At 42.4% G+C, this 25,271-nt stretch overlaps 1 protein-coding gene across 1 annotated transcript in view; it reads right to left on the bottom strand.

The window, feature by feature from the left end:
• The window catches only part of SPTLC3 (serine palmitoyltransferase long chain base subunit 3), a 134,796-nt gene that overhangs the window by 28,074 nt on the left and 81,451 nt on the right, over nt 1–25,271 (bottom strand). The window contains exons 8-9 of the mRNA XM_045445325.1: nt 17,330–17,549; nt 8,638–8,764 (exon numbers count right to left, since the gene is read on the bottom strand). Of these exons, the coding sequence (XP_045301281.1) occupies nt 8,638–8,764; nt 17,330–17,549 (347 nt within the window). The remainder of the gene's footprint in view (nt 1–8,637; nt 8,765–17,329; nt 17,550–25,271) is intronic.

Here is a 25,271-nt window from a genome sequence, read left to right as displayed (position 1 = left end):
TCTTTTTTTTTTTTTAATATTTATTTTTGAGAGAGAGAGAGACTGAGCACGAGCAGGGGAGGGGCAGAGAGAGGGAGACACACAGAATCTGAAGCAGGCTCCAGGCTCTAAGCTGTCAGCACAGAGTCCGACTTGGGGCAAACTCACAAACCACGAGATCATCACCTGAGTCAAAGTGGGAAACTTAATCGACTGAGCCACTCAGGCACCCCTTATTATTTCATTTTAATTTTACTTTTAGTTTTTCCTCTACCTACGCAGTATCCAGACACATCTCTGCTGTTACCCCAAAACTCCCTGTTTAAGGGTAAAAAGGGACAAGTATGACTTTGAAGAAAAAAAGAGAATTTCATTTTTCTTAACTTTATTGTATAAGCATAGGATATTTTATTAACAATAATAAAGGTGTAGTCTACTGAAATTGGGTATTATACATTAGGAATTGGTATTCCATATTTATTTTTTCTTGTAAGTAAATTTTCACTATTGTTTTCATTTCTAGGGATACTACTGGCCACTCAATTATAAACATCAAATATTTCCACACATATGACAGCAAAAAGACATTTTGTGATTCAAAAAGTTGGTGACCATCTCAACAGCCTAGCCCTGAAGAACCAGAAGGGAGAAGGATGGTTACACCATGGATATTATGATTTTACCACACGTCATTTTGGTAAAATAAGAACTGAGTTAGCCAATGGAATGATTCAAATTTAAGTACTGACTTGTTAATTATAGCTAGAATTGTTCCAAAACTATTCCTATCTCTGGTTAAGTTTTATATCAAAAAAATTGATTTCCATAAAAAGTAAAAATATTACATGTCTGGATTAAACTTAGATATTTGGATAAATTGGTCTATAGGCTGCGGGTTGGCAAGGAGGCAAGTAAGTGCTTGATAAGAATATAGTTGCTATTTCATCCTGACCTGAAATTGAAAGTATTCCAAAATCTTAGTCTGATATTCAATAGATATATCAGGTTGAGTAGGCCATGTTTATTTAGAAGAGTGTCAATATCATTTCCACACCATGTCATTAAAATTGTAACAATCGCAGCAGGGAAATGAGTAGCCAATAGGAGGCTGACAATTATAGTGCAAAGTCAAGCAGACCCCATGTATTTACAGGAAAAGCCATTCTTCCCAAGTTATGAATATGAAATATTTGTCATAATTTATTTTAACTTATTAAACTTCATTTGTCATAATTTAATTTAAACTTAGCAGTTGCCCATTGGGGATCTCCTTTCTCACCAAATGGATTCCACCTATTGAAGATGCACTAAGACTTGAAGTAATTATTGTACCTTGTCCAACCCAAGAGACACGAATTATTAGAGAAATGGCAGTCTCTCTGTCAGATGTCTATTATCAAATCAAACAACATAATCAGTATTGCGATCATGAACTCTTAAGGAGTTTATGTACTTCAAAAAGTTATATGGAAGCACAAGTTTAAGGGAGAGGCTATTGTGAGCACAAGTATCTCATGAGGGCACAAAGCCCTTGGCTATCAGGCACTAATGGACTGTGGATTTCTTACGAATAGAAACCATCATCTTCATATCACTGGTGGTAAGCACAGTGCCTGATACATAGTAGGTTTCCAAAACATATTCTCCAAGTTGAATTAAAAAGAAATGTGCTAAGCCCTAATTGTGCATTGGCCATAATACAGATGATGATAAAATATCTGTTCTGGGCCATCTTTTCATCAAAAGAGTCAAGCAGAAATCTTTGAATATTTAATATCAGCCATCTCAGCATTGAACTTGCCCACCATGGTCAAGCCTCTTTCTTGGGATTCTTGCCCTATGTCTACATCTAGCTTTGCTCATTACGTTTATATTCTAATTATAATGTCACCAATGTCTGAAAAGGTTGTCTACGTGTCACCTATCATCACTTCATGTTTCATGGAGTGATGGGAGAATCCGATGGGAGGGAGAAAATGACTACAGATCATCATACAGCTGTGATTCTCAAAGTGTGGTCCCTGGGGCCACAGTATCAGCATTGCTTGGAAGCTTGTGAGACGTGCAACAAGCATTTCTGAGTCAGAAACTGTTGGCAATCCATTTCCACTATCTCTCCAGGTGATTATGATACAGGCTCAGATCTGAGACCCATGTTTCTGCATAAGGGAAAGGATAGGGTGTGGGGGGGTGTGTGCTTATGCAGAGGGAAATGTAAAGAAAACAGAGGATGAAATTCTGGCAAATGAAGACAGGGAACATGTCTAACAGAGAAGGGAAGTGGGGGGTGCCTGGGTGGCTCAGTCTGTTAAGCATCTGACTCTTGGTTTCGACTCAGGTCATGATCTTGCAGTTCATGGGATCCAGCCCCGAATTGGGCTCTGGGCTGACACCTCAGAGCCTGCTTCGGATTCTCTCTCCCCCTCTCTTTCTGCACCTGTCCTGCTTGTTCTCTCCCTCTCTCTTTTTTTTTTTTTAATTTTTTTTTCAACGTTTATTTATTTTTGGGACAGAGAGAGACAGAGCATGAACGGGGGAGGGGCAGAGAGAGAGGGAGACACAGAATCGGAAACAGGCTCCAGGCTCTGAGCCATCAGCCCAGAGCCCGACGCAGGGCTCGAACTCACGGAACGCGAGATCATGACCTGGCTGAAGTCGGACGCCTAACCGACTGCGCCACCCAGGCGCCCCTCTCCCTCTCTCTTAAAAATAAATAAAAAAGCACTGAAAGAGAGAGAGAGAAAAGGGGGGGAGGAGAACAGACAGAAAAATAAAAAAGGAACCAGAAAAGAAGAGTGTCTGCGCAACTAAGGGTAGACTGCAAAGAGAAGAAGAGGTAGAGAGGTCAGACCAGTCTGGCTGGGGAAGGGCCAGTGGAGTAGGTGAGCAGGGGTGACCTTGGAGGGAGCAGAGTCCATGGAAATGGGCAGAGGATGAGATGAAGTTGCTGAAAACTGAGTGGGGAGGAGGAGGGGAAGCAGGCAGAACCAATCAGTGTTTCAGGAAGGTCTGTAGCAATGGAAGACAGGCAACTTGCTTGCTGTTGGAAGAGGAAGAAGGGATAAGGGAAAACTTTTTAGGATGAAGGAAATGAACGCCCCTGAGAAAAGAGGCAGTGCCTATAGAAGGTGGGGAGGGAGAGAATCAAACACAGAAATGTGGAGACTAGTCATTTATTTGCTGGGCTAAAAGGGAAAGAGAGGATTCTGTATTTGAACAAGTATTTGTTGAGAAACTATAACTGCCAGGCACTATTCTCAGTGTAATGAATAAAATGGACAAAATGCTTGTTTACCTGGAGTTTACATTCTAATGAGGGAAAACGAAAAATGAGGAGATGCATATGTAATTTTTCAGGTGCTCATAAATGCCATGGAGACTAAAGCAAGGTAAGGAGAGAGTGTAGTTTAGGATAGGGTCGCTCCCCTCACAGCTGATGTTTGGCAAAGATGCCAGAAATGTGAGGGAGTGGGCCACACAGATATTGGTCAGAAATGCTGGTCTGGAGAGACCAACAAGGGCAAAGACCCGATGCAGGGGCCGTTCCCTGAAGAATGAGGATGCCAGCTGCTTGGAGTGGACTGATGGTGGAAAGATGGTGGGAAAACAGAAGACCTTATCAGGAGAAGCCTTGAAGACCACATTCTGAACTCCACACTCCAGTAAGATGGGAAGCAATGAAAAGTTTTGCACTAGGGGTATTCTGAGTTACATTTCTTTAAAAGATTGCTTTGGTTTCTGTATGGAAAACAAGTCATCAAAAGGCAAGAGCAGAATGAAAAGAATATTCAGGAGGATACTCCAGTAATCCGGGTGGGAGCTGACAGGTAGAGTTGGGGCTGGCAAGAAGGGACCAGATTCTGGACATACATCAAAGGATGTGCTGTGGGATTTGCTGATGGAGTAGGTGGAGGTCTAAGAGAAAGGCAGAATCCTAGAATGAGTAAAAACTATTGAAAATTTGGAGGACAGAAAGCAGATGAGTTAAAATAATAGTAACTGTTAGCTTTAATTGAGTATTTACTATGTATCAAGCATCGTGCTAAGTCCCTCACATTATTTATGCCTATGTATGACCCCAATTAAAGATAAGGGACCAAGGCTAAGCAAGACTAAGTAGCTTGCCGGTCACAGAACAAGGGTGGCAGGGAGACTGGGCTATGTGCAGTCTGGCCGCAGATTGCACACACCCATTTTTTTTTTAACTTTTTTTTTTTATTTTTGAGAGACAGAGAGCACAAGCAGGGGAGGGACAGAGAGAGAGAGGGAGCACACAATCCGAAGCAGGCTCCAGGCTCTGAGCTGTCAGCACAGAGCCTGACACAGGGCTTGAACTTGTGAACCTCGAGATCATAACCTGAGCTGAAGTCAGAAGCTTAACCAACTGAGCCACCAGCTGCTCCAGAGTGCACACCCTTAATCCTCCATGAGATACACCCTCTATATTCTCTGAGAAGGCAAAGATTACCCAGGGTGGGGAAAGGGAGAGTGCGGAAGGAGGCCAAGATTGGAAGTACAAAAAGAATATTACTGATTAATTAAAAAAATATGAATCAAAGATTTAAATAAATAATAAGACAATCGTTGCCAGTGCTTTCTTAGGGGGGTTGCTATGGTTTGGGGCTTAGCCTCCTGTGGTGGCTTATGCCACGGCTAGGTGAAGAGAATGATCAAGCTGCAATCTTTCTGGACCCCTTCAAAAGTGGTGTCAGGTACAGAGGGTCCCAAATACTGAGTGATCCCTCCAGCTGCCGCATGGGCGTGGAATGGATTCCAGGCTTCCAGTCCTGTGAGACAAACATCCTTTAGATCTCGTTTAGCATAAACACTGACCTGAAATCGAGGAGCCCAGTGAGATGGAAGGTGAATCATGACGTATTTATTAAGCCGAGCACCGGGTCTGACACTCACAGGAACACCAGATTAATTCAAGACACATTTCTTGCCTTTAAGGGGCTTACAGCATCGACTTGGCTTATGGACCACCCAACCACCATTAGGATGGAGAAACCAAATCTCCACTTTGGGCTTATTGTGCAGCACGATGTGACAGGCCAGGAGATTAAAAGGGCCTTGGTGCATGTGGAATGCATGCATGGCCTGCAGCCCCTCAGCCTGTGTGCATTAACTCCAGGAGCAGCCTGGCTGCAGAGTGAAGGTGGCTGTGCATAAACATTGTCATTTCACTGAGACTGCTATTTCATCTTTGAACTTTGGCTTCAAAGGAACACTGACCTTATTCCTGTAGCTTGCCTCTCTTTGAAGCCTATGGCTTTGCATTGCAGATTAAAGTGAAGATATTCATCAAGGGACAGATCTGGCCAACTGCTCCCCAAACTCAACCTGAAACAAAGCCTTGAAAGGCTCCAATCACAGTTGCAGTGGAGTGGGCCAAAGATGAAGGCTCGGAGCCTGACTCTCTTTCTCAGATCCTGTAAGGCAGCTCTGGCATGACATAGTGCATCCCTTTGAGCTCCGGGCAACTTTACCCCGAGTGTCCGTATATCTCAGCAGAAAGGGGTGAGTTAATGCAATATTCCCAACCTGTCCTATTCATTTCATTTAAAGCAGGCATTGTTGTAAATGAGGCCAGCATGAATATTCACTGGTGCCTTTGAATTCTTCAAAAGATATGTCAGCCAGAACCATCTGAAACTTGGCTGATGATTCTGTCAATTTTCTTTTCTATTACTTTCCTTTGTTCATCCCTTTGAAAAGAAATTGTCCTGTCTTTCCCCTTGGGTCCTCCCATCTTGGCTCTTAGAAAACAGACACCACATATTGCCTTCTCTGTTCTTTTTTCTTTCTTTTCCCTATTAAGATGGCAGAAGGAGTAAAGTGAGAAAGTTTAACTGGGAGGTAAAAAGAATAATAACCAACTAATTAATTAGAAGGCTAAGAGAGAGAACCAAGGGAAATATCTCCCACCTCAGAGGAAGAAAAATTGATGCTAGAAGACTATCAAAGAACGAATGATCAAATCTTTCAATGTGGTTTTTCTGAAGATCTTCATCTGTGATCAGATAAACAGAGTGAGTTCTGTCTGTGATGAAGAGGTAAACCAATCCAGAGGAGGCAAGGAAATGATTATCAGGTTGGGTACATGTAAATTAACTGACTCTGAGAGCATATACACTAAAAGGTTTAAAAAATTAGTGCTCCTAATTTTTGGATAACTTCCTTCCTTCCTTCCTTCCTTCCTTCCTTCCTTCCTTCCTTCCTCTTTCTTTCTTTTCTTTCTTTCTTTCTTTCTTTCTTTCTTTCTTTCTTTCTTTCTTTCTTTCTTCTTTCTTTCAAGTTTATTCATTACATGAGAGAGAGAACACAAGGAGGGGAGGGACAGAGAGAGAGGGAGAGAAAGAGAGAGAATCCCAAGCAGGCTCTGCACTGTCAGTGTGGAGCCTGATGTGGGGCTCGAACTCATGAACCACCAGATCATGACCTGAGCCAAAACCAACACTCAGACACTTAACTGAGGTATCCCCAGGCACCCCTCCTAGTTATTCACCTTTAAAATAATACATTTTTGTCACTGTAGGACAATTCATTTAACTCATATTTTAGCTTAAATTTCAAACAACTGTTTTCCATTAAGAAATGCATGAAGTTCAGGAAGATCATCAATATAGCTTCCTGAGAAGCCAGAGGTTCCAGACCAGTTTTTTCATGCAACTAGGACAGCTCACATGGGAACAACTCTATTTCTAGCTTTGGTTTTAAAAGGTTGAAAGATTATCTGCTTATCTATGCCACATCCTTTAATTTACTAACTCCCTCTCCCACAAATTTGGGTGTGGTCATATGTCTAGTTTTGGTCAAAGGACTATAAGCAAGGTGGTAAGTGTCTCTTCCAGGTGGATGCTCCTCTGTTCTCTGCCAGGAGACTGCCAAGCCTTAGGCTACAAGTAGCCTGAGTCACTGCCCCCATGGAGGACAGCTGTGCAGAGAGTTGTCTATTTGTATTAGACTTGGCATGAGCAAGAACTAAACTTTGGTTCCAGGAAGCCATAGAGATTTTCAGGGTTTATTTGTTATGGTGGCATAACTTTTCTTATCCTGACTAATCCAGGGCCTTGGAGGACATCTAGTCTTACCTCTCTTCCATCATAAGAATCTTTCCTACAGCATCCCTGGATGTGGTCCAAATACTTATCACCTGAGATTTGAACACCTCGATAATAATAGCAAATAACAGTAGTGAGCAATTATAAGATGGTCACTAAATAATTGTTTTCAGACATAATTTTAAGAATTTTATATATCTTAATTTACCTAATTTTCACAGAACATGAGCTCAATCAATATTATTTTCCTAATTTTACAGTGGGAGGAACAACACATTGGGAGGTAAACTTGCTCAGAGGTGAACAGATAAGTTAAATCACTTGTTAAAGCACGAGTAAATAGCATCCCAGGAGTCACATCCAGGTAGCAGCTTTCAGTTTATGCCTTTAACCATTGCACCACATGGACTCCCTAGATTGGATTTTTATTTCCTTTGCACGCGGACGATTCAACAACAGACAGAATCATAAAACCCCAAAGACAAGGTTGGAAGAGACTTTGGAGAACAATCAATCACTGCATTTTACATGGAAGAAGAAAATCTTTCTGCAAGCCATTTTCCTGTTTTAGTGAAAAGGAAAGGTCTATCTCGGGGGTTTTCAAACCAGTGTCCTGGGGAGCACTAGGACCTCGGGGGCTGCCAGCATGAAGGTAGGTAGAGACACAACTTCAACCAGCTCAGCCCTGTTCCGATCTGTTGTATATAGGAGACTTCTGGGTAAAATTTGTATGTGAATAAAGTACTCTGCTGTTTTAATAAAATTGGGAAATGGATCTCCCCATGCTTGTACTGAAGCAGGAGGCTTGGAAGGTTGCACTCAACAATGGAGGGCTTCCCACCAGCTGGGAGGTGGCGGGGGGGGGGGGGGCACATGGATTTTATGGCTCAGGGACCAGTCCTGGGGCCAGGATAATCTGCTACTTCCATAAATGCACTCACTCAATTGCTTGGCAGCAAGACTTTCTTATTCATCATTGTATCCCCACTGTGATATGTAGTAGAAGCTCTGTAAGCTGTATCTAAGAGATAGAAGGAGAGTTCCAAAAGGCTTTGATGAAACAAGTTTTCAAAGAGACGATTAAGCTCCTTTGGCTTGAGCAAAGAAACACACTTTGGCTGTGGTGACCCAAATGTCTGCAAAATGACTGGGAAGTTGTCGTGTGTGTTCTGTCCACATATCCTCAAGTGGGCAGTGGTAACCAACCCCTGCCCAACCTCTGGCTTGTTTCCAGGGAAACACAAGTGACGGCCCCAAGCAGGCACAGGCAAACACATACCGCTGTTTGCTTCATTTTAACGGAACTGATCACACAAAATTATCCAACTTTGCAGATCATGTTAAGAGGTGAATTAGAAAGTTTTCTTTGCTTAAAAAAAAGCATTTCTTTCTTTTTGTGTGTGTGCTAGTGTATTTTTGTACTATGGGGTATTAATTATCACGTACAAATTGGGTTTGTACAAATTGATTTTACAAATTGGGTAAAGACAAAGGTATATATCTCAGAAGGGGGCAGATTGATAAGGCAGAAGGGAGACAGAGAGAAGTTTAAGGAAGGATTTATGGGAGTTGTGCTCCCCTCATACCCTCTTACCTTGTGTGGTTCCATCCAGTCCCATGATAAATTTCATTGATCTGATGATTTGCTCTGCTATCGGTGGGCTCATGGATGTAGCATAAGCAGCACTATGTGAGTGAACTCGTAAATAATCCACAAGGTCCTTTAATAAAAGAGTAAGCCCCAAAAGAAGGCAAATAAGTCTCAGTGTTTGTGGTGAGAATTATATCTCATCCCCTCCCCACCTACCATAGGACAAGACATTTGATTCTCAAATGTGGTCTGATTTTCAAGGGGGAATCACCAAACGGTTTATTTTGTGTTATCTCTTCTTCTTAGCCTCTCCCTCAAAAACCTACATGGCATACAAAAGTGGGATGCTGAGAATTCGGAGTTAAAGTCTGTAAGGCAAAACCACATGTGTAAAGGAAAAACGATTTCCCAAACATTTGTTGAGTACCTAGCACGTAGGAGCACTGGCTTTGTATGCAGGAATCTCCAAAGAATACAGGATGCGCTTCTTGCCCTTGAGCCTACAACATTAGATTGTGCCCAGGGAAAAGTAATGGGAGGAAAAGTAACAGGACATGCAAACCTGTATATGCAATAGGGTGATAAGACTTCGGAAGACAGAGATGGGTATTGCTAGTGGGAGCAGAGTGGGAAGGAGGGCTTCAGTGAAGAGGAGGAGATGGGGAGGGAGGGCTTCAGTGAAGAGGAGGAATGGTCTTAAAGAATCAAGACAGATAAAGAAGAAAAGGGAGTGGCAGAAGGGAGAGGTGGGAAATTAAACCAGATTATACATGAGGACCAGATAGACTCTGGCTATGCCTTGGTCAGCAGACAGCTATTGCAATTTTTGTGCAACGTTATTTGGAGTGCTGACCCACTGCAGATGCTGGTCTTTAGTGATAGGAATGACTCTTTGCTTGCATGCCTGACTCCTGAGGCCAAATAGAAGGTCCCAGGTAAACTTGCTGAAAGCCTTAAGAAGCTCCTATAACACAATGCTACAGTGGGGAGGGCCACAAGCTTGCATCTGGAGGTGCTCAGTATTGACTGACTGGACCATCCACTGGTCCACCTGTGCTGGCTCATGGCTTAGGACCCTCAGGATGCTCTGCAGAAGAGCTAGTGGGCTGATGATAGTTCTCAGATTAGCAATGAGTCAGAAAACGATCAGCCACCTTCTGTTCAAAGATGAGGAGACAGTTTAGAATCCCACTGAGGGGTCTTTTCTAATCTATTCCCTCATAAGGTGAACTGGGTAAAGCCCTGCTTTGGGCAGACCCATCTCCTCCTAAACACCCATTTCCACCCCTAAGCCTGGGACTGTGCCCACCCTTCACTTTTCCATCTCGCTTGGAGAATGGGTACTATGGTTGTTCACAAGCATTTTAAACATTCTTTTTTTCTAAATTTTTTAATGTTTTATTTAGTTTTGAGAGGAAGAGTGCCAGTGGGGGAGGGACAGAGAGAGAGAGGGGGAACAGAAGATCGGAAGCTGGCTCCGCCCTGACAGCAGCAAGGCTAATGTGGGCTCGAACCCACAAGCTGTGAGATCATGACCTGAGCCAATGTCGAACGCCCAACCAACTGAGCCACTCAGGGGTCCCACCGTTTTAAGCATTCTTAGCTCATCTTCCTCAGTAAAGTGAACGGCCCATCTCACAGGTGGTTGATGATGAGATGCACCTACCTGGCCCATGGGGGGGACTAGCAGCTCCATTCTGTCCCTTCCTGCCTCCTTCAATGTGTCCTTCATTCTAAATCTCCTCTTCCATCATCCTTCTTCCCCAACTTTCTTTCTATTGTCCTTCATTTCATACTCATTTCTTTCTTTTGTTTCTTCCTTCTACTCTGATTCCCTTTTTTGTTTCAAATTCTCCATTTAAATCTTTTTCTCTTCTCCATTCCTAAGTATTTCCTTCCTCCCTTCCCTTCCCTATCTTTTCTTATCCTTTCCTGTCCCTTTTCTTTCTTCTCCCTACCCCCGGGGCCTTCTTCTCTGCTTTCATTTTTCCTTCAGCAAATTTGTACAAGGACTTGCTCCAGGCTCTGTTCTAGATATGGGAGCCTAAGAAGAGAAGGAAGATATAAAGACTAGTCCCTGGTAGCCATTATCCACTTACATTAAAATTAAAATTAAGTTTCCATCTATGCTTTTGTTTAGTGAATCTCATACAGGCAGTTGGGTGGGTTTTCACCATAGTCAAAGAGTATGTGCATCATGATGGCCTGACTTAAAGCATTGGCCAGACAATATTTGGAAAGTTCACTCTGGAGGATTGGGGGGCAGGGGTGGGGTGGAGAGTGTGCAGCTCAGAGGGAGAGAGAGAGAGAGAGAGAGAGAAAGAGAGAGGTGGTCATTTTCCAGGGTAGCTGAAGCCAAGCTGTTCTTCACAGCATTATGCTCAGTGCTGCTCCATGAGCAACATCAAAGGTTTTCTTTCTCTGTTGAGAGTTGGTGCCTCCTGACAATGCTGGGGAAGCCGAGTAAGAGAGAGTGGGTAGGGCACAGGTGACAGGATGATGGGAGCGCATGTGGACTAAGGCTGGAAAGGGCTGCTTCATGGAGGTGATCTGGCCTTGAAGGATGGATGGATTTGGACAGATGCAGAGGAAGGGAAAGGCATGGGCATGTGCTAAAATTAGGAATGAGGCCAGCATCTTATCAGCAAAGCATAAAGAGTCAGTCGGGAGTAGAGAGAAAATTTCCCACGACAAAGTTATTCCCTTGAAGGGAAGCATGACCAAAGAGTTACAGGACAAGCTCTGGAACCTGACTGCTTGGGTTCAAATCCTGGCTCTGCCACTTACTGATGTGTGACCATCGGCAAGTTACTAAATCTCTCTGGGTTTTACTTTTCTTCTCTGAAAAATGAGATAATAGTAATGCTAACTTCAGGGTCATTATGAAAATTAAATGAGTTAATATATATGTAGTACCTAGGGGGCACCTGGGTAGCTCAGTCAGTTTAAGTGTCCAACTCTTGATTTCGGCTCAGGTCATGATCTCACAGTCTGTGAGACCGCACAGGGCTCTGGGCTGACAGCACAGAGCCTGTTGGGGTTCTCTCTCCCTCTCTTTCTGCACTCCCCCCCCAAAATAAATGAAAAAAAATTAAAAAATCCTTAAAGATGTGCTTGGGTGGCTCATTATCCAACCAAAACATGGTTGGATAACAAGGATTTGGACCCAAACGGCCTGGCTCTGGAATCCCCACCCTTAGCACCACACTACAATACTTCTCCAGACCAGAGGGGCTGGCCTGGCATGTGGTGAGGCGGGCAGGGGAGCACAGAGACTACCACCTTCACTTGTACTTCACTGTGGTACTTTCCCTGATCCACAGATTGCTCCTTTTTGCGGGGAGGTGGGAAGAATCCCTAATATACTCAAGTGTCAACAGCACTAAACTACAGACCGAATCACATCAGTGTCAAAATTCTTTGGGGCTATTGCTCTTGTTTCTCCAAGGGGAGTGAGACCCCCTTGAGAGCAGGGATGGATTAAACACTCTTCTAAAGTCCAGAATGGTGGGTACCTAGCAGGGGCCTGGTAAATACTGACGATCTAATGAAAAGAAGAGGGGTTTTAGGGACTGAGGAAGGATGGGGAGGGTCCCTGAAGTATATAGGGTATATAGAGGGTAACTAAGCTGTATGCTTAGGAATAAGAATAGAAACATTCTCTTCGTTTTGGGGCATCACTGACAAAGATCAAAGAAAAAAAAACAAAGCTTTCTTGCGTCCCTAAAGGGCTCTTCTCAATGTCCTCAGCCTCTAATTTTCCTTTCCAAATTGGGAAGTTTCATAAAGCCAAGGTCATGTGCATTCTTAGTTTGAATAAATGCCTCATTAAAGCAGTTATCATTCCCTTTTAACATTAAGACTGTCTTGCCCACCATCTTATTTCTTATAGACTGGGTCCCCTTCCTCTGAAGGTCTTAGTTTGTGGACAGCGCTAGTTTTCTTGTGTGGTTCAGAAAGTGGGGCTCTTTAAGTAACTTCTGCTGAGCATCAAGGAAGGTCTTGATGCCTGGTTTCTGGTTCCCTCTTCTCATTCCCCCACTGGGCACCAGGAGCCATGAATTAAGAGTTTGCTTTGGTCTTTTCAAGGAAAGTCTGGGTTATGTCTTCCTTCAGGGTGGGTTAGAGGTCTCCTCCTACCAAGGTTTCCAAGTCTTTTTTGTAAGTTCAAAACCCTGATTATTTTCTCTACCCATAGGCCTGGAGTTCAAGGGCAAGGGTAGTTTGCTGAGGAAGTGAGACAGGAGGCTCTTAGAATAAACATCTCGGTGTTCATACCATGACCCCCATTTACTTCAAAGGGCTGTTAAATATAGCCGGGGCTGAGCAGACAGGGCAGAGCTAGCTTCTGCAAGAGGCCTGCCTTTGTCTGGCACACAGGCTTCTGGGGCTAACGCTCACCCCAAACTTGGCTGCCCTGTCAGACTTCCCTCCTCCAGAATTCTAGCCCTGCCATCTATCAATCATTAAGGCTACCTTTTCTTCACTTGCTTGCAATCTTCTCAGCCTATGGAGACCATGAAAGCCAGTGGTTAGCAGCAGGCATGCAAGGGGACTCAGGATCCATGCCTGAGACAATTTGGACCCCTCAAAATCAGGGTCTTCAGTGTTGACCACACCTCCTTAGCAACTGGATCGACACACACATTAAAAAACGAAAATAAGAAACCTAGCCCCATCAGCTCAGGCTCTAACAGGTGGAGAGAAGTCATTATCTGATACTTCACCTCAAAGGTCTTGAAAGGACAGAATGTTCCAAGTTGGGTTGCTCACAGATCATCTACAGCAGTTCTAAACTCAAAGTGAACAAAATAGCAAAATCTTGCTGGCTCTGGAGAGACCATTTGGGCGGTCTCCCTAAAGCAGGGAGAGAAGGTCGAGGCCAGGGCAGTAAATTACAACAAGCAGAGACGACTTTGTCGGACATTCTCTGACAGCAAGCCTGAGGCCAAGACAGAATCTTAACTCTCAGTGATACTATCTTAGCACCAAATCATTTTTTTCTCCCCTTGTTTCCAAACACTTTTCTTTCTGTGACATGTCTGGTGGCTAACAAAGACTGTAGTCCTGACTTTGATCAACTCCACAAAGACTTCTAGAGCCTCCTAGAAACTGCTATTAGGAACATAGTCTCTCTACTTTTAACCCTAACACTGACATTTAAAAAGAGAGCCAGACAGTTGTACCCTTTTCTAGATAGTTTGACCCAAGTAATTATTTTCAAATCTCAAGATTCACTAAGAACCCCATGAACATAGTGAAATTGAAATTATTAGGGTTTCAGAAAAATGTAAAGTTCTAGTGTGTGCATTTTAACATTTTTAGGGGTAAATTTTGTTGCTTTTGTACTCAAAGGTTAGAAGCCTGGATATTTTGCAGTACACCCCCAAACTGAAGTATACACTGCAAAATATCCGGGAGAAAATATGATTAAACTCTGAAAACTGTTCTAATTATTTAAATAGGTAAGTGGAAAGATTTCTTTCAAATTAAAACTGTTAGCACTTGTCCAATCCTATGACCTATCAATTAAAAATCCTAATTCAAAACAAAGTCAAAGTGAAAATTTTTTTTTGCAAAAATAATCCAAAATCCAGAGAATTGAAAACCATGAGTTAAATGGAAACCACACGTAATTTAAAATTAATATGACTTGGGGCACCTGGGTGGCTCAGTTGATTAAGCATTGGATTATTATTTTTTTTTAATTTTTTTAACGTTTTGTTTTATTTTATTTATTTTTTTTTTTGAGACACAGAGAGACAGAGCATGAACGGGGGAGGGTCAGAGAGAGGGAGACACAGAATCTGAAACAGGCTCCAGGCTCTGAGCTGTCAGCACAGAGCCCGACGCGGGACTCGAACTCACGGACCGCGAGATCATGACCTGAGCCGAGGTCGGCCGCTTAACCGACTGAGCCACCCAGGGGCCCCAAGCATCAGATTATTGATTTCAGCATAGGTCGTGGTCTCACAGTTCCTGGGATCGGTTGGTGGGATCCAGCCCCACGTCCTGTCTGAATCCCCTGCTTGAGATTCTCTCTGCCCCTCCCCTGCTCATGCATGTATGCTCTCTCTCAAAAATAAATAAATAAACAAACAAACATTAAAAAAAATAAAATTAACATAACTAAAAAAAAAAAAAACAAAACTAAAGGTACAGACAAGCAGATACCAAAATTCCATTAACTCTTAGGCATAGCAGGTTGGAAGGAAACCAATTTATCTGAGTTTATCACAGACTCACCAAAACCATTCCAGACAGGTGTGTATTTAACTGATTTTGAACTCATCAGGGAATGGCACATATAAACACTTTCTCAAGTGGCCTCCACGTCTTGGAAACTGCCCTATGTTTTCTAGGTTTTGCATCTTGCTCTTTTAGGGCAGTAAGTCTCTGTAGGGACTAATGGACCTCTGCCAAACACGCTCTAATTCTTGCTGCCATCTAGTGGTAAATTCAGAGACTGCAGTGTATAGTGTGGAGCGGGAGAAGACCTGGAGAAGACCTTTCCTCTGGAAAGGAAATGGGTGAGGGGAAGGATGATGCCCTTCGCTGGATCCACGCGCGCAGAGAATGAGTATTTTAAAGAGCAAGGAAATGAACATTTTTCTGCATTGCAATTAATATAAATGATAATTTTCCACAATTGCCCAGTGTCTGTCCCAAATGAATACGAGTTACACTTTTAAAACAGTCCTCCTGACTTTAGGATGGAGAGTAAGAGAGAACCGAGTGAGCTGGACCTGACTTCAGGCCAGTCAGGGGTCTTTGTTTAAAGCAGATATCAGATGAAGGAACTCCAGGGGGAAAATGTGACATCTACCAAATTTGACAACATTTCAAGGATATGCTTGCTTCAGTTTATTCAGGTGCCCTTGGTTCAGGAAACATAGTTACGCTCGGTTAAAAATTTTGTAGCTCAGAACTGCTGCTAAAGTAATCACAAAACCACAAGCTCACAAAGCAATGTAACCCGGATAAGGGACCTCCTAAATTTGAGACCCTCTGATCCCCTTGCTTCGACAGTTGAGAAGGGAACGTTTAACCTTTCACCAGATTTAGCTAAATTTTGTAGATCCTAGGCATTCCCTATGTTTTTAGCATTACCAAACTAATTCCCAAAGGCCAGTGGAGGGAGGATGGAAAACGATGCTTTGAGCTTAGAAGAAAGTAATGCTTATTGAAGGGTCAAGACCACTGAATACTCTGAACATTTGAAGCATTTGTGCATCTCATGGCAAGGTAAGGGACCACAGTGAAATCTGTTGTTTTAAATCATGGGCTTTCAGTGAATAGACTGTATTCGGCTACAATCCCTAATTTGTCTAACTGGTTTACCAGGAGTCTGAACTCTTGTGTGTAAGTAATGAGTAAGGAATTGGGAATTTTGGAGAAACTGTTGATGCCACCTGCATGCACGGGTTTTGGGCCCAGTGTGCCTCCTCAGTGAAGCCAACATCACTGTCATAAGTCACTTTGGGACAGGTGTAGGCCTGAATGAGACAGCTATCAGGACTTGGATAAAGGGCAGACAACAGGCTTCTTTATCAATCAAATCCTCTCTTTAATTTCTTTTATTTTTTATTATTTTTTAAAAGTTTATTTATTTTGAGAAAGAGAGAGCAAGTGAACATGAGTTGGGGAGAGGGGCAGATGGTGGGGGACAGGGAGAGAGAGGGAATCTTCAGCAGGCTCCATGCGCAGCACAGAGACTGACATGGGGCTCCATCCTACAAACGATGAGATCATGACCTGAGCCCAAACCAAGAATCGGATGCTTAACCTACTGAGCCACCCTGGCACCCCTCTCTTTAATTTCATTTAAACATTTATTGGTTTATATTGGCAATCCCCTTGATGATATTGGCCCTAAAACAACAGGGATAACACTCAATAGTCCGATTCCATCAGGTGAGAATTTTAAATCATGTAGATAAGATATTAGAGGGGCATCTGGCTGGCTCAGTAGGCATAGCATGTGACTCTTGATCTTAGGGTCATGATTTCGAGCCCAACATTGGGGATAGAGATTACTTAAAATAAATAAATAAATAAAATCTTAACAAAGAAGATATTAGAGGGTGACACAATTTGATGTATGGCTTATCCAAAATGTGGGATAGAATTATTTTGCAGAGAAAATCTCTTGATCTGATCTTACTATGGCTTTGATTAAAACTCTTAAAACCCAGAACTTGTAGCACAGGGTCACCTCATTAATAATCTGACCTTTGCCCACTGTTGCTATTACCTGTTTTATGTTTTTCATGCTACAAAAACCAAACTACTTCTCATTCTGTAACGTTCCCTTATCAATTTCTGTGGTTTGCTATACATTATTCCCTCTTTTTGAAAGATACCTTCCCCTATCATTTGTCTACAAGACTGGTATTTATTCTAAGACTCCTTAGATACTACCTTGCAGAGTGAACCATCCCTCTCCTTGTACTAAGTCTTTGTGTATACTTCTGGTGTTGTCATTTTATTACAATGTGATTACTATTCACTATTAGAGACTGAATTCTTTGACATTCTGGGTCTACTTGGCTGTGAAGCCACTGTATCTGGGTTGCCATGATCTATTGAGGTGTGGTGAAGTGAACTGAAGTCCTCACGGAATCCAGAGAAGCCCTGCAGACTGTGTCCCCAGAGTGTTCAGGTTTTAAATAGACACAGGGAGTCCCTCTCTTACCTTCCTTCCAGCTATGTAACCTCCTGAGGCTCCAAAGCTTTTGGTGAATGTGCCCATAAACACATCAACATCTCGAGGGTCCAGTCCAAAGAATTCTACAACACCCCGGCCAGTTGGGCCCACGGACCCAATACTGTGAGCTTCGTCTACGTAGAGGTAAGCCTTGTATTTCTTCTTTAGAGCCACGATCTGGGGCAGATTCACGATGGAACCTTCCATGCTAGGGCATAAGGAGAAATGCTTGTCACTTGGGTATGCTTTCTTGGGAAGCTCTGTGATGGTCTCCCTTCCAGTACTTCTCAGACAGCCTGCCCTGACACCAGTCAGCCATGACAGGGATATGCAATTCCTTTCTTCTTAAGGCATATTCTATTTTGCTAAGATAACTCTGTTAATCTTGTAAAGCTAATCTGGTATTATTTTATTGGTATAATTCACATTCAGTAGATTTAAGTGCTTTGAGTTGTTATAGCTAATTCCCAAGTAAACAACTAGCTTGCTGCATTGTTGATCAATTTATTTGTAAAGTCAACTAGTGTAACTAAACTGACCATTTTGGATTCTAGGTATTTTGCTAGTTTTAATTAAATTGCTCTATGGTAATCCATCTTTATCAGGTTGCTGCTCTCTGTTTGACCAGTTCTGTCTGACCTAAACTCAGTGCTTGAATTGACAAAGATTAAAGGAAAGAATTAAAAACACACAGAAGAACTCTGCTTAAGACACATAGTATTAATAAAAGCACCATAGAAAGTTCTTAGGATCTCTTCTTCAGTGCTTATTGGAAATCAAGGGCTTATTTGAGGTATCTGGTAGTGTCCCATCTTTTTATTCCTTTAGGCCAATGGTTCTCATTCTTGAGTGAGCATCAGAATCCCCTGAATTATTTGTTAAAACACAGATTACTGCCTCCCTCCAACTCCCCACAGAGATCCTGATTTAGCAGATTTGGGGTGGGCTGAGAATTTGTATTTCTATCAAGCTCCCAGGAGATATCCTACCGCTGGTTGGGAACAACACTTTGAGAACCACTGCCATAGATGAACCCTTTTATTTTAGTCCTAAGTGCTTAATTTTTCATGGTATTGTAAATTGCAAAATCACTTCAAGTCCTCCAGCAAAGGGAAAAATATGAAGTAAATAAATAAGTAAAATTCATATTTACATGGCACCTTTGGAACTCAGTGGATTGAAAAGAACTTTTGGCTTTAATCAGTTGTCAGAACACTTGGTGAGCTGTGTCTATACCACACACAGTTTTGACTGCACTGACAGGCGAGTTCTATGAAAACACACAGACTCTCACCCTCACCACACAAAGGAGCTTGTCAAACAACTCAAGCAACCCTTCAATTTAGTTCAAGAACTAATCGATTGACGCAAACAGAAAGTTGAACTTCTCCCTTCTTCCTAATTAGTTTATTTATTAAATTTAATGCATTACAAAAATAAACTTAAGTGTCAGATCGGTTCAGTCAAAACAGTCCAGCTGGTTGTGCAGTTGCCCAGGCCAAGTAGTGTTGGTCTGGAGGGAGTATAATGATCATCAAGTGCAGGATTTGTACTTTTGGTTTCTTTAAAGGCCTTTCTTATTTAGAGCAGTTTTAAGGTCACATCAAAATTGAGCAGAAGGTACAGAGATTTCCCATGCACTCCCTGCCCCACATCTGCATAACTTTCCCCATTATCAACATCCCTCACCAGAGCAATGCCTTTGTTACAAATGAACCTATGTTGACACATCATCACCACCCAAAGTCCAGAGTTAACGTGAGGGTTGTCTCTTGGTGTTGTGCATTCTGTAAATTTGGACAAACGTATGAGGACATGTACCCATTCTTAGGATATCTTACAAACTATCTTCACTGCTCCCCAAATCCACTGTGTTCTGCTTATTTGTTCCTCTCCCCACCCAACCCCTGGCAACTACTGATCTTTTCACTCTCTCCAGAGTTTTGCCTTATCCAGAATGCCATATAGTTGAAATCATGCACCGGGTAGACTTTTTAGATTGGCTTCTTTCACTTATTAATATGCATTTAGGTCTCTTCCATATCTTTTTATGGCTTGAGAGCTCATTTCATTTTTAGTGCCAAATAGCATTCCATTGTCTGGATGTAGCACAGTTAACTTATTCATCCTCTGACTTGAAGGACATTTTGGTTGCTTCCAAGTTTTGGCAATTATGAATAAAGATGCTATAAACATCCACTTTCAGGATTTTGTATGGACACATTTTCAACTCCTTTGGGTAAATACCAAGGAGCATGATTGCTGGATTGTATGGTAAGAATATGTTTCATTTTGTAAGAAACCACCAAACTGTCCTCCAAAGTGGCTGTACATATTGCATTCCCAGCACCAGTGTATAATAAGTCTTTCTGTTGTGGCACATACATCCTCGCCAGCATTTTACTGTTGTCATTTTTCCAGATTCTGGCCTCCTACTAGATGTGTAGCGGTATCTTGTTGCTTTAATTTACATTTCCCTGATGACATATGATGTGAAGCATCTTCTCATATGTGAATTTCCATGTATGTATCTTATTTGGTGAGGTGTCAGTTAGGGTCTTTTTAATCAGGTTGTTTGCTTTTTACTGGTGAGTGTTAAGAGTTCTTTGTGTATTTTAGATAACAGTCCTTTATCAGATCTATCTTTTTCAAATATTTTCTCCCAGTCTCTGGCTTGTCTTCCTGTTCTCGTGGCATGCTCTTCTGCAGAGCAGAAGTTGGTAATTTTAATGAAGCCAGTTTACTGCATTTGTGTTTTTCACAAGGCCAGTCTGAATGGCTGTTTTCAGATTTTCATGAAATGGAAAACAAATACAGTCATTTTCTCTTATATAAGTTTGTAAGTTAATTCCAGTATTTTCTTAGATTAATTGCTTGTTCACATGGTTTGCATTGAGAGTAGAAGGTAAGGCCATCTGACTAAGCTTAGATTGTAGCCACACCACTTCCCAGCTGAGGACTTGGGCAACGTACGTGATGTTCTTTGCTTCACGTAGAACAAGCATGATGATGGAACCCTGCTCATGAGGTCTTTTTAAGGAAGCCTAGAAATAATGCTTGTGAAGTGTCTGACACATAATGAGCACTCGTTGAGTCATTCTTTTTCTTAGGAGGAGCTTAGGAGAAAATGGTTGCAATGAGGCCCAACTCGAGAAATTGGTAGCCCTTGACAATACTCTGTGTCGAATCTTCTAGGAGAGAGGCATATGGGTGTCATACATAATAAATGGCTATATGCCCTCAAAATTCTAGAATCTACTTCTCATCTTTAACATGTTATAAGTTGGTAACACAGCTATGCTAAAAACCTGCCATGTCACAAAGAGCCATTCTTTGTTCTGGAACCGAATTTGGCAGGAGCCAGAGTTAATGCTGAACAGTTTGCAGACACTCAAGGCAGCTAATTAGCTATCCTTCGCTGGGGCTGGTCTAGCTGATGTTAGGAGTCTGCCCACCTGGTTTATATTTCTTCCTCTAAGATTAATGACTCTACAATACTGCTGATTTCTGGAGTTAATGCAGGGCACACATGGGTCCTAGGGAGAACTCGGCTTTTATAAAGAGTTATATTCACCCGCACTAAGTTTTCATTTTCTCAGTGTGACCAAATTTGAATCGAACCTTTTCCTATAGTGGGATATTGAGATTGTGCATGCATAAAAAAGGCTATCTGTGTGATTCCTATAAATTGCCATCAAAAAACACTGCCAAAAATGAAGTGTTTTATTTTTTCTTCCTGAATGGAAGGTTGTGTTTCAGAGACTTCAAAAAAAGAAAAACAACTAAAATACAACTGTAGGTAGAGATAATTCTACCCGTTCATTCGAAGCTCTGTGAAAGGACCTGAATTATTCTTAAACCAGCAAGCTAGTGAATAATTTCTTTATATCTTTTCTGTTACATAATGTATTAGCTAAGTGACAAGACTCTTTTTTGAAATCTCCCTCTCACCACCTTCTCCTCCACATATAAAGCATATTATCCATTGGCAGGATTGGGCATTAAACCACTGATTTGCCAACTTACATGGTGGAAAAATCTCCTTGGCGGGCCCAAAGCATAATCCAAGGAAGAAAAGAAGGTAAAGAGAGGAAAAGAAAGGAGCTAAGACTAATTAAAAATAAAGTACTTTCTTTTTCTTTTTTCTTTATTTGTTTAAACCATAGGTTAAAGTTCTCAATCCTTAAACTTACATTAATTTGGGCAGGAGAATGGCTTACGTCCTTAGAGGAAATGGTATTCTGAGACTTAAACATTTGTTTACATATGTATTTTCTGGAAGGGCTAGTTATTATTTCTTAATACTTTTTATTTTGGAAGTTTGGGCTCTAGTTATACTAGATTATATCCCAGGTTATTTGGGACCCGCTGCCCTTCTCTAGTGTGTGTGTGTGTGTGTGTGTGTGTGTGTGTGTGTATATATATATATATATATATATATATACATATATATTCATTCTTTATTTTCTCATTTTTTTTTTATCTAAAGTAAGCCTCATGCCCAGCATGAAACCCAATGTGGGGCTTGAACTCATGACCCTGAGATCAAGACCTGAGCTGAGATCAAGAGTTGGACACTTAACTGACTGAGCCACTCAGGTGCCCCTTTAGTAGATTTTTTAATAGTTTTGAGATTTCTCAACCACAATGACTTTTCAGAGACACAAAACTAGAAGAGTCTGACTTTAAAACAATACTTAAAAGAAAGCAGATGAGAACACTAAAATACGATTGTACTTTTAAGCCCCAAATCATGAACTCATGGAACTTTATATTTCAAGTTTCGATCTCCCTATTTTACAGATGAAGAAACTGAACCCTAGGTAGGTAAATGGTGAAGGCCACATGGATGACTTCACCTTTTCTGTGTTTACTTCGTTGGATGGGGACACGTGAATGCACTCCCTTGTTGATATGGGGCCTCTGTCCCAGCAGGGCCGCCTGGTTTGAACCCTGGCTCTCTCTCATCTCAGCCATTTGCCTTGAGTCGAGTGTCTTCATCTTCACAGTGACATCAAAATACTGGGGGGACACCTGGGTGGCTCAGTCAGTTGAGTGTTTGACTTTGGCTCAGGTCATGGTCTCATGGTTCAGTTCATGAGTTCAAGCCCCACCTTGGGCTCTGTGCTGTCAGCACGCAGCCCACTTCAGATCCTCTGTCCCCCTCTCTCTGACCCTTCCCCACTCGTGCTCTTTCAAAAATAAATAAACCTTTAAAAATAGATATAAAATGCTTTATAAAAAATGTACAGGGGAGGCTTACTCAAAATCACACATGGGGAGCAAGGAGTAAGCCCACGTGTTTAGTAAGTAGCAGACACATAATAAATGTGAGCTCCTTCCCCTGACATCCATTCTCCAGCTGGGTGAAGAGCAAACAGCTTCACTCTGCAGACAGCTTACCGTTTTCCACGTTGCAACTTCCTCGACTGAAAATAAATTTAATGATGGAGACAGCTGCCCTTGTTGTGGACTTACTGTGGGCTGGGCTTCTGCCAGGAACTGGTCCTATGATCTTATTTAATATTTACAAAAGAACCCTATGAAGGACACAGCGCTGTAGGTGACAACACTAGGATTTGAACCCAGGGCCTGGGCCTTCCTCCAAACCCTGGCTCCTCCATATTCTCTATATAGAGAATGAGACTTAGATGGTTTATGGATGGTGGCATTATTATTGTTATTACTATTAATTACTATAATTATCATTCTCATAACTGCCTTTGTGGAGTTTATGGACTTCTTAGACTTGGTATCTAGCTTTTCTTACCTTGATACCTGCCTGAAACTGTCTGATTTGGCTGAATGCTCTTTTTAGGAATTATGAAAAAAAAATGGACTCATGGGAGGCTTTTGTGGTGGGGGGACTTTGCCCATGGTGGCAAACCATAGCAATAGATAAAAAAATATATATCTGGGAGTAAACTTCAAAGGAAGCTTTGTGTTGATATCAACAAGGTATGTGTCTATAACACAACTCTAAAAAGTAGAAGTGTGTTTCTGAACTGTTGATTCCTAACCCTGGCCCTTTGGAAAATCTTGTGGGAAATAATTTCATTTTTTGGTGATAGAAGCAAATGAGAATGCCCACTATGTGCCAGAACTCCAGTCTAGGCTAGCCTTGTTTTAAAAATGAGGAAACTGAGGCCCCAGGAAATATCGAGGCCTAAGAGGTGCCCTGCTTCCTAGCATTGAATGGGCCCTTTTAGCTCACAGTTTCATTTAAAGACAAGATTCTGTGCGGGTGAGATAAAAGAAAGCTCCTGTGAAGGGAGGTCCATGGAAAGTGGAGGTTTCATTGTATAAATAAATGTCAGGAGGACTGAGCCACTATGGTAGATTGTCTCCAAAGACTGCCTGCAAGTCTCCCCATCCCTCCACACACAAGCCAATCCTCCCATTAAGAGGTGGGCTCTGGGGCACTTGGGTGGCTCAGTTGGTTAAGTGTCTGACTTCAGCTCAGGTCAGGACCTCGCAGTCTGTGAGTTTGAGCCCTGCGCTGAGCTCCGTGCTGACAGCTTAGAGCCTGGAGCCTGCTTCAGATTCTGTGTCTCCCTCCTCTCTGCCCCTCCCCTACACACACTCTGTCTGTTTGTCTCTCTCTCTCTCTCTCTCAGAAATAAATAAACAAAAATAAATTTTAAAAAAAGAGGTGCTCTCTCTCTTCCCCTTGAATCTGAGCTGGCCTTTTGCCATACTTTGACCAACAGAGCATGGCAGATTTGCTGTACTGGTTCTAGGCCTAGCCACTAAAAGGCAGCAGCTTCTGCTCTCATCCTCTTGGAAGACAGATGTTCCTTCCATGTTGTAAGGAAGCTCCAGCTTGATTGCTCAGTGAGAAGAGCCTACATGTGGAGAAGGCACTCCAGAGAAGAGAAGGGAACAAGGTACTTCAGTCAACCGCCAGTGCTGAGTGAGGTCATTTTCACATACCAGATCCCAGTTGAACTCCCAGCTGAATGCAACCCCATGAATGACCCCAACCAGCACCATGTGGAGCAGAAAAACTGCCCAGTTGGTCCAGACAACCCACAGCGATGTGTGTAAGCCGTTATGCTTCAAATGGCTTGTTACACAGTATGAGATAACAGAGCAGGCACCATTGCTAGTGAATCCCAGGTTGTGGTTTGGTGCCATGCCGGCGTGGAGCCAAAAGTCCACACCTGGCCCTCCTGCCCTCCTGAGACCATGGTGTGACATGGGCCCAGCCATTAACAAGCCTTGCTGCTGGAGTGGTTTCTCTATGTAACTGATGGGAATAGTTGACAGTGAAACGCTGGTGGTCCACTTAATTTCAGCCACGATCAAAGTACTTAAAACACAACTTTCCTTTAGTGGAGCTAAGCTTTGTTTATTTGCAGTTGGATTCGGTTAACTCTGGTTAAAGGAGATGCCCAATCTGCTCTCCCTCAGCTGATCCATGCTCCTGCAAGCCCAGGCCTGAATGACAGGTGTTTAGATAAGGGCTCCCCTCCTAAGCTGGCAGCTGGCACAGATCACACAAGGGAGCAAGACCTGTGCCTGAGGTTATGACAGCCCAGAGTCCATAGGAGATGACTTCCCAAAAGTAGCAAGTTCAAGGCCAGTGAGTAAATTATTAATTAAATTGAATTTTTTTTAATTTTTTAAAATGTTTATTTTGGGTTTTTTTGAGAGAAAGAGAGAGAGAGAGAGAGAGAGAGAGAGAGCAAGCAGGGGAGGGGCAGAGAGAGAAGGAGACACAGAATCTGAAGCAGGCTCCAGACTCTGAGCTCTCAGCACAGAGCCTGACATGGGGCTCAAACTCACAAACCGTGAGATGATGACCTGAGCCAAAGTCGGATACTTAACTGACTGAGCCACCCAGGAGCCCCTAAACTGAATTATTAATTGAATTAATCCACAGCAGGGTATCTCAGCCTCAGCACTGTTGATATTTTGAGCAGGGTGA

This window comes from Leopardus geoffroyi, chromosome A3, assembly GCF_018350155.1.
Source record: "Leopardus geoffroyi isolate Oge1 chromosome A3, O.geoffroyi_Oge1_pat1.0, whole genome shotgun sequence".
Classification (NCBI taxonomy): domain Eukaryota; kingdom Metazoa; phylum Chordata; class Mammalia; order Carnivora; family Felidae; genus Leopardus; species Leopardus geoffroyi.
Note: the sequence above shows the minus strand (reverse complement) of the source record. Positions and strands in the feature narration are given on the sequence as shown.